The 10,215-nt window shown below is 40.0% G+C and overlaps 1 protein-coding gene across 1 annotated transcript; it reads right to left on the minus strand.

The window, feature by feature from the left end:
* Nucleotides 1-4,880: 4,880 nt before the first annotated feature.
* On the minus strand, nt 4,881-6,043 carry LOC109115020 (putative glutathione S-transferase). Its single transcript, XM_019198580.2, has 2 exons — nt 5,705-6,043; nt 4,881-5,601 (listed from the first exon to the last, which is right to left on the minus strand). Exons 1-2 carry the CDS (start codon nt 6,011-6,013, stop codon nt 5,245-5,247), a joined length of 666 nt encoding a protein of 221 aa, XP_019054125.1. The 5' UTR covers nt 6,014-6,043; the 3' UTR covers nt 4,881-5,244.
* Nucleotides 6,044-10,215: the final 4,172 nt, after the last annotated feature.

Genomic DNA, 10,215 nt, shown 5'->3' on the forward strand with positions numbered 1-10,215 from the left:
ATGGAGGGCCTTCTACTCTTCTATATCTTGGCATGTTTATTTATATTGATCAAGTCTAGCTTGCTTTCTTAGGATCCAAGCTTCTAGTTTGACCATTTCTTTTTCTATTTCACTAAAAAAATGCTTCAAGTTTGAACTTTGAGGTTTTAACTTTCAACAACCAACAAAGAAAATTAAAAAAGGGAAGAAAAGTTAAGTTGAAGGCAACAGATACACCCTGCCCCAACTCCTGGAAAGTGAGGACAAATTTTGTCATCTTCAGGGACTAAAAAGAAAGGGAAAAGTACGAGCAGACCCATTGCAGAAATCTGAACAAGACCGATTCCCACGCCATGTAAGCATCACACTTCTACCCAAGCTTTTCATGTGACGTGGCAATCCAACTCGGATTACATGTCACAATAACATTTATTTAAAATTTTATTTTGAAATTTACCCCTTAAATTACAAAGACTAAAATGACCCTGTTAGGGCCCACAACCATTTTTCTCTCCCGCCTTCCCTGTTCTCTCTCTTTCGTTCTCTCACACTCGCAACTCTCTTCTCTTCGACTGCAGACGACTGAACGTCGGTTGCTCTCCCTCTCTCCTGTTCTCCCTCCTCGCTCTCACTCTATAACTCTCTCTCGTTCTCCCTCTGTCTCGCCCCCATTCTCTCTCTCTCTCTCCCGGTCTCCCTCCCCCTCTATCGCTCTCTTGCTCTCTCTTTGTCTCGTTCTCCCTCTCCCTCTGTCGACCCCACTTTCTCCCGTTCTCGCACCCCTTAGTCTTGCTCTCCCTTTGTGGCGCCCTCACCCTCTCCCTTTATCAGTCTCTCCCATTCTCCCTCTGTCTCGCCGCCATTCTCTCTCTCTCTCTCTCCCGATCTCCCTCCCCCTCTATCGCTCTCCTGCTCTCCCTTTGTCGCCCCCACTTTCTCCCGTTCTCGCACCCCTTAGTCTTGCTCTCCCTTTGTGGCGCCCTCACCCTCTCCCTTTATCAGTCTCTCCCATTCTCCCTCTGTCTCACCGCCATTCTCTCTCTCTCTCTCCCGATCTCCCTCCCCCTCTATCGCTCTCCTGCTCTCCCTCTGTCGCCCCCACTTTCTCCCGTTCTCGCCCCCCTCAGTCTTGCTCTCCCTTTGTGGCGCCCTCACCCTCTCTCTTTATCAGTCTCTCCCATTCTCCCTCTGTCTCGCCACCATTCTCTCTCTCTCTCTCTCCCGATCTCCCTCCCCCTCTATCGCTCTCCTGCTCTCCCTCTCTTCTGTTCTCCCTCCTCACTCTCACTCTATAACTCTCTCCCGTTCTCCCTCTGTCTTGCCCCCATTCTCTCTCTCTCTCTCCCAGTCTCCCTCCCCATCTATCGCTCTCCTGCTCTCCCTTTGTCTCGTTCTCCCTCTACCTGTAAATTTTTAGGTAGCATTGTGCTTTTTTCACTTCTATTCCTGACTCAATTTATACCAAGTGAAGGCCCATCTTAACCGGAGGCCTTCCCTAACCGGAGGAAATTATCGTTTTGAACACTTGTGCCACTAATAGGTATTTGACAATCTCTTTGTATGATATTTTAATTTGTTATAGTCAATCAAAAAGTCATTTCAAATAAATTTGATTTTTGGTTCTCTTTACATTTCTATCACAGTAAATAGGCTGTCGTTTTTATATTGAATAATCTATTTTTTCTCTTTTCAAATACATATATCAGGAAATGGTTAAAACGGGTGATGATGCTGCAATAGAGCCCTATATTGGCCCTCTTCTAAGGCAACGGTATAGCAAAGTATTTATACCCTTAACAAATTTTTTTATATAAAAACGACAACCTATTTACTGTGATAGAAATGTAAAGAGAACCAAAAATCAAATTTATTTGAAAAGACTTTTTGATTGACTATAACAAATTAAAATATCATACAAAGAGATTGTCAAATACCTGTTAGTGGCACAAGTGTTCAAAACGATAATTTCCTCCGGTTAGGGAAGGCCTCCAGTTAAGATGGGCCTTCACTTGGTATAAATTGAGACAGGAATAGAAGTGAAAAAAGCATAATGCTACCTAAAAATTTACAGGTAGAGGGATAACGAAACAGAGGGAGAGCAGGAGGGCGATAGATGGGGAGGGAGACTAGGAGAGAGAGAGAGAGAATGGGGGCAAGACAGAGGGAGAACGGGAGAGGGTTATAGAGTGAGAGCGAGGAGGGAGAACAGAAGAGAGAGAGAACGAGACAGAGGGAGAGCAGGAGAGCGATAGAGGGGGAGGGAGATTGGGAGAGAGAGAGAGAGAGAATGGGGGCAAGACAGAGGGAGAACGGGAGAGGGTTATAGAGTAAGAGCGAGGAGGGAGAACAGAAGAGAGGGAGAACGAGACAGAGGGAGAGCAGGAGAGCGATAGAGGGGGAGGGAGACCGGGAGAGAGAGAGAGAGAGAATGGCGGCGAGACAGAGGGAGAATGGGAGAGACTGATAAAGGGAGAGGGTGAGGGCGCCACAAAGGGAGAGCAAGACTGAGGGGGGTGAGAACGGGAGAAAGTGGGGGCGACAGAGGGAGAGCAGGAGAGCGATAGAGGGGGAGGGAGACCGGGAGAGAGAGAGAGAGAATGGCGGCGAGACAGAGGGAGAATGGGAGAGACTGATAAAGGGAGAGGGTGAGGGCGCCACAAAGGGAGAGCAAGACTGAGGGGGGTGAGAACGGGAGAAAGTGGGGGCGACAGAGGGAGAGCAGGAGAGCGATAGAGGGGGAGGGAGACCGGGAGAGAGAGAGAGAATGGCGGCGAGACAGAGGGAGAACGGGAAAGACTGATAAAGGGAGAGGGTGAGGGCACCACAAAGGGAGAGCAAGACTGAGGGGTGCGAGAACGGGAGAAAGTGGGGTCGACAGAGGGAGAGGGAGAACGAGACAGAGAGAGAGCAGGAGAGCGATAGAGGGGGAGGGAGACCGGGAGAGAGAGAGAGAGAGAGAGAATGGGGGCGAGACAGAGGGAGAACGGGAGAGAGTTATAGAGTGAGAACGAGGAGGGAGAACAAGAGAGAGGGAGAGCAACCGAAATTCAGTCGTCTGCAGTCGAAGAGAAGAGAGTTGCGAGTGTGAGAGAACGAAAGAGAGAGAACAGGGAGGGCGGGAGAGAAAAATGGTTGTGGGCCCTAACAGGGTCATTTTAGTCTTTGCAATTTAATGGTAAATTTCAAAATAAAATTTTAAATAAATGTTATTGTGACATGTAATCCGAGTTGGATTGCCACGTCACATGAAAAGCTTGGGTAGAAGTGTGATGCTTACATGGCATGGGAATCGGTCTTATAATTTCAAAAGTTGAATTAAAGAGTAATTGTAAATTCTGTATGAACTGACCTGGTGTTCAGATTTCTACAATGGGCCTGCTCGTACTTTTCCAAAAAAGAAACCGCTTACATGATTCACATCAGATCTCATGTTCTGGTTCTTAATTGGCAGGAGCTCCTGACCTGGTTGTAGAGACAAACTGAGTTGTTTTCTTTGACCCAATTCTAATGTAATTGTTGGCCCGGTCCCCAACTAACTCATAAAATAATCTGGCTTTATGTTTGATGGATATCTTTCATGAGAGAGAGAGACAGAGAGATGCACTAGTTTATGCAGAGAGAAGGAAAAAAAATCAACCATAATCTAATCGAATCCTAATTTACATTATTATAATCCTAATTTGTTTGCATCTGATAGAATAATAGAATTTACCTGGAGCTTTCCAATCAACCATAATCTAAACGAGGCTATGCAGAGTGCATGAGACCCAGATTTGATTAACAATGCTCAGTACAATCAAAATGCAGAGTGTCTAACAGGAAATCCGGGGCAAGTCTCCAAGTATACATTCTGGAAATAAATAAAGCCTTTTTAGCAAGAATGTGAGCAGATTTGTTACACTGTTTAGGAACCCGACTGAGCAATGTGGGAGACGATTCATGATGAGTTTGCAATCTGCAATAATAGAACCTATGCGCCATGGAGGGTCATAATTCTCCTCCAACAAAGCTCTTGAGATTACCACTTGACAGTAGTCTCCCTCAATAACGACGGAAGAAACTATGGTGTTTGGAAATGGTGCAAATAAGTGAGAATGCGAATATCTAGTGTAAAAGGGTCCATATAAATTGTAAAATTGTGTTAGTTTTGTACTGACAAATTTATCTTCTTACCAAGCAGACTTTTAGCTGTAATGGATGCAAACATGAATTCCAATAAAGTGTTAGTTTTTTTTTTTTTTTTTTTTTTTTTTTTTTTTTTTTTTTATCAAAAGCCCACTTGAATGCAAATTTACTGCTTTTTTATTGGTGTACTTTTACATCTTATTATAAATGTAAATATGCATTGGAAAATATATTTTCTGTCATTTGTCAATGCATAAATGCAATATTGCCAAACACAAGACAAAAGTGAACTATAATGCATAAATGCAATATTACCAAGCAGACTTTAGGGTCATTTTTTGGTACGTTGTGCCAAATAAGGCTACTTGAACATCCTTGAATAATTCGATCCTAAGCCCATCTTGAGCTTGTTGGGTTGGACAGATCAGTTTTACCTTAGGCTTGGGTCCAAGACCTTAAACCAGGATAATCCCGCCCAAGTTGCACCCCGTAGTCCTTAGAGGCATAATACTAGTAGGCAGCCCAATATGTAGTTCTAAAAAAGACAAAAATACCTTTACATTGTCATTATCTTAATCATTTCTTAAAGCTGTATTTGGTTGCAGTGCAATTTTATTTGTATTAGTACAAATGCAAGGGGTGTAAATGAAAAAAATGCAAATTTTTGTTTAATTTTGTTTTGGGTTTTATTTTATTTTACTTCATGCCTTAATTTATTTCATTTGTACTGCAATCAAACAAAATAAACTAAAATTTTAAACAAAAATTAGGCAGAATTTACACTCAAATCATTTGAACTGTCATAATTTTGCATCAGTGCAAATTTATTTGCATTGTAACTCAACACAGCCTAAGGAATTAAAATGGAGCTTAGCCAAATAGGGAGGGACTCCTAGTGGAGTGGACACCTGCTCACAAGAACTCTGCCCATATTTACGGGAGCCACACATGGAGAACATCTCATCCTCTACATAGTATTATGCAGGGGAGATATTCCCAATTCACGGGATAGTGTATTGTGGGTAGGCGTGGGCAGGTGATCCGGACTCCTCCTTGGTGAATGAATACAACACGACACGGTTCTTTTATTCAGAAAATTAAAAACAAATAACACACAAGCTCCAAGACCTGATAAAAACCTTATGAAGATTGATCAACAAACATCTGCCTTCGACGTCTGAAAAACGCCAACATTTTGTCACGATCAGGAAGGTTCTCTTTGATGGCAGGAACTTGCTTAAAGTTCTCCTTCCATGAACACAGGCGAGGGAAGCTCTGGGCTTCTACCAACTTCACTCCTATCGCCTCTTCCATTACTTCCAGCCAATGTGCAATCCATCCAAATCCTATATCTGCTAATCCAATGCTGTCTCCACCAAAGAATTTCTTCTCTCCTAGGCCGTGCTCTTCAATGGTTCTCAACACTTGCAGAGCCTCTTCCACAGCTTTCTCATGTTCTTCCCCAACCGCCTGAAGGAATGCACGGAATATGGGTCCCTACATGAAACAATAGAATCGTCACCAACTATGGAGCTACAGTTCAATTGATAACTTGATATGGAAATGAGAACAGACAATTAACTACTCATGTATCAATCACCTTATCTTCTCCAAATTTAGTCCAAAACCGAGCCATGGCTCTCTCATAAGGATCTTCTGGCAGCAATGGATGACCCGGCCAGGTCTGCTCAATGTATTCGACGATGACCATGGACTCTGCAAGGGGTTTTCCATGGTGAACAAGAACTGGGATCTTCTTGTGGACTGGGTTGTACTGTAAGAGCGAAGGACTCTTGTTGAAGACATCCTCTTCTACGTATTCATACTGCACACCCTTCAGTTTCAGAGCCCATATTACTCTGTAACTGTATGGGCTAGGAAAGGCTCCAAGGAGCTTCACCTCTTCCATGCTAATAATATCAATATGGAGGGCCTTCTACAGTTCTGCTCACTCTTCCACCCTGCCATGCTTACTTTTATATTGATCAAATCTAGCTTTCTTTCTTAGGAACCATGTTTCTAGTTTGAACTATCCAACAGAGAAAAGTAATTGATAAAAAAAAGTCAAGTTGAAGGTAGCAGATGCACCCTGTCTCCACTCCTTGCAGCATATGCATGTTGATTGTTATTAAGATATGCTTCAGATCCAGATCCCCAGAAGAAAACATTTAAACAAGTTCTTTTGGGAGGAAGTCTATGGCCTGGTTGTTGATTCTCACTCTTCCATTTCATATGCAAAATCTTTTGACTTAATGCAAATTGTTGGCCCACTTCCCAGGTCTCTTTCATGGAGAGAGAGAGAGAGATTAAATATAATCAAGGTTAATTTAGAAAAATAAGATGCCTGAACTTATTTTAATGAGAGCAATAAATCAATCTCGATCTAATCACATCTTAATCCACATTATTATAATCTTAGTTTGTTTCTATCTAGTTTATGATGATGGAATAATAGAATTTATTAAGATTACATGTCATGCACACAACAGTTACCATGGTTTTCTAACTGCCATTCACCCGGATGGTCGGACCGTTTAGCATGTGAACCATTCAGGCAATTAATTTCGTTTTACCCCAAATCCAGTCAGCGGTTGAATCATCGATTCATTGACCAGTTCAATGATTTTTTAACGCACTGGCCGTTTTTTAAAACCATGACAATTACCTAGATCAATGTACGTATTTTAATATTTTGATAGAGTCGTCCACATGTCAATTTTGGATCCAAACGTTGTTGCACGTAGAACAGATTTGAGATAATCTTAAGCTTTACATGTTAAATTTTGAAAATATAAACTACGTGTCCCGAGTTTGAATTGCCTCTAACCATTGGTTGCAGCCATCTCCTTCTGTAATCACCACCTCCAATTTATCAAATTTGGGGCTATCCAATAAGATAAAAGGATAATGAATACAAATTGCCAGTAACCATGCATGGTTGCAGCAAACATCTCTTGTTTCACTTCTCGTCTTTCCTTCTGTGCTCCATTCTTGCACATTCACCAGCTTTGATTTATTGGTTCACAGCTAGACCCAAACACCCTTATTTTCTTCTTCTTTCTTTCCCTCCCCTTTGCCCTTTCCTCCAAACCCAACCTTCCTCCAACCCCCTTCTTTCTTCTGTTGAAGATTGTTTGGGGTCGTTATCCAAACCCCACGACTTTCTCACCCCTTGGTTATTTCTTCTAGAGATTGAAGATAACTCATCGCCCAAATGGAAGGAGAAGCCGCTAGATTTCTGCATGCCTGTTGTAAAAATAATAATGAGAAGGGAGAATGGAACTTATTGTTTCAGCGTTTAAAAGATTAATAATGAAAATATTGACAATGAACTGAAGATTACAGATTGAAACGGGCTGAGTCATGTAACTTGGTCATTCTCTTTAAAATTGCATTTAACCCCTACAGTGTAGCTGGAAGATGCTCAGATATATTTGACAAACAAAGGACAAAAAAAAGTTTTGTGTGTTATATTCTATTGTGTACCACCGGGTTAATCAACACTCTATTTATAGAGTGCTCTTAATCACCTGAATGGACATAGAGTTGTCCTTATAGAGAGATATGTCTCTCTAGAATAGTGTGCAAGGCACGTGTTCGAAGAAACACAAAGCTAAAAATGAAAATTCACAAAAAATGAATGTTTAAAATAAAAATAAAAGTCAAACAGTTAAAATAATTAAGAAACCAAATGGTTAAATCATAAAATGAGATATGGTATAGTGCACATACACATCCACACCCTGACCCAACCCAACCCAACTCGGCCTGGCTTGGTGTGTGCACATGTGAAAAGAACCCCTAACCCCCCCACAAGCATGTGAATGGTGTATAGTGTTTTTCCTTCTATGGATCCCTTGCCCATAAAGATACCAAGTCTAGTAATATACTCTAAGTCCACCTCTTTTTCTAAGCAATGTGGGACAAAAGGTCTTCAAATGCTTTCAAGAGGTTACAAGAAGACAAAAATCAAAAGCCAAAAAAAGACAAAGACAAAACAAAAAGGGAGGGAGTTCAGATTCTTGTAATTTAAATCTTTCCTCCAAAACAAGAATCCAACAATCCCCACAAGATTCAAAATACAAGAATAATCTGAGCATCTAGGTAAGAGAAGTATTCATGTTGATGTCTTTTGGACTTCAATCAACATTTAGATATGATAGATTATGTTGTAGAGTATGCGTAGAGTCAAATTCCTCCAATCTTTCCTTTTTGTTGTAATTAGCTAATCTACTAATAACCAACATAATCCATCAATTCCTTACTCTTTTGTTTTGGAACATTTTGGCTTTGTTCCCCTCTTGGAATCATGAGTGTTTTAGAGAGTCAACCCTTAGAGCTCTTATATAAGCGGTCACACTGCAAGGTGCCAACCACCTAGTAGGTAAGGTCTCCTACTAGTCATAGCGGAGACTTGGGATCGAATCCCGCCTGCACTTGGGTTGGGGATAGGCTACCCCCCATTGTGTAGCCTTTTGGAAGATATAAAAAAACATACAAGTGGCTATACTTCACACTCACTTAGGTCGGTTACTTAGAGTGCACTACAACACACCTTTTGTATGAATCAAAATAATAGTGCTTTCTCAAGTCATCTGGTGACTCATTTTACCCATTAAACCTAATTTTAGGGATCTCTTTTCACATAGGTTGGATGTCCATCGCCAAAGACTTATATAACGGGCTTCAACACCATTCCTACTGATGCCTCATAAACCACTTTGGAAGCTTGTGGTTTGGTTAACGAATCTGCATGTTTCTTTTTAGACCTTACAAAGTCCAGAGCAATTGTTCCTTCACTGAGGTATTGTCTTACCAAATTGTGTATTAAGAACATGTGCCTTCTTTTACCATTTCTAAGTTATATTCTTAGCTCTAGATATTGTTGCTTGACTATCACAATGGAGAGATATAGATGGAATCAGTTGTGACGAAAGTGGTATATCTACTAGTAAATTCCTTAGTGACTCTGCCTCGATCCCTACCAATTTTAACGCAATAAACTCATCCTCCATTGTTAAACTTGTATTACAGGATTGCTCAACTCCCTAGGATAAAGACATATCATAGATTTGAATCTAAAATCCAATTTGCATTAGTAAAGCATTCTAAAATAGGAGAAAAACTTGAATAATGCAAACAATAATTCATGGTGCCCTTTAGATTTTTTAACAGTCTTTCCAAAGCTTTCTACTATTCATATATGAGGTTACGAGTATGCTAACTTAGTTTTCTAATAGCTATTATTATATCAAGTCTTGTGCAGTTCATTAGGTAAGATTTAGATCCAACTACACTTACTCTTTTTGTGAAACAGGTTCTACATTCTTTTTTAAGTGAATACTACAATCAAGTAGTGTCTTGATTAGTTTATAATAATAATGTCCAAATTTTCTAAGTATATTTTCTACATAATGGGATTGTGAAAGGATAATGTTTTCTTGTTGTTTGTAGATGTTAATTACTAATAGTACATTAGGTTCACCCATGTCTTTAGTGTCAAATTTGGACATTAAATATTGTTTTGTTTCTTTTACTATATCAAGACTTGTTCCTTTATCAACATATCATCAATATGCAATCAAATAATGACTCATTTATCATATACAAACTTGCTATAGACATATCTATCGGAATCATTTCAAACATACCCACCTGTCATTAATACATTATCAAGCTTTTCATGTCATTGTTTGGGAGCTTGTTTTAAGCCATATAAAGACTTAATTAGTTTACACACCATGTTCTCTTGTCTTGGTACTATAAAGCTTTCAGGTTGCTTAATGTAAATTTCTCCTTTCAATTCCCCATTTAAGAAAGTTGATTTTTCATCTATTTTGTGAACTACAAGTTGATATATAGATTTTATAGCAAATAAAACTCTAATTATAGTTAATCTTGCAATAAGGAAATATTTATCAAAGAAATCTATATATTTTTTTTATCTTTAACCTTAGCAACTAATCTGACCTTAAATTTATCTATTGTACCATCTAGCTTTAATTTCTTCTTAAACATCCATTTATAGTCTAGTGCCTTAATTCCAAGTGGAAGATCCACAAATTCCCAATCTTGATTAATGATAAGTATCATGGCTTCTTTACAAAATAC

The sequence above is a fragment of the Nelumbo nucifera genome, chromosome 3 (assembly GCF_055504915.1).
Source record: "Nelumbo nucifera cultivar China Antique chromosome 3, China Antique-T2T, whole genome shotgun sequence".
NCBI lineage: Eukaryota > Viridiplantae > Streptophyta > Magnoliopsida > Proteales > Nelumbonaceae > Nelumbo > Nelumbo nucifera.

Coding starts and splice junctions, on each gene's coding strand:
- LOC109115020 (XM_019198580.2), bottom strand. CDS start 6,013: ATGGAAGAGGTGAAGCTCCTTGGAGCCTTTCCTAGCCCATACAGTTAC. Junction 5,602..5,704: donor CTAAATTTGGAGAAGATAAG/GTGATTGATACA, acceptor TGTTTCATGTAG/GGACCCATATTCCGTGCATT.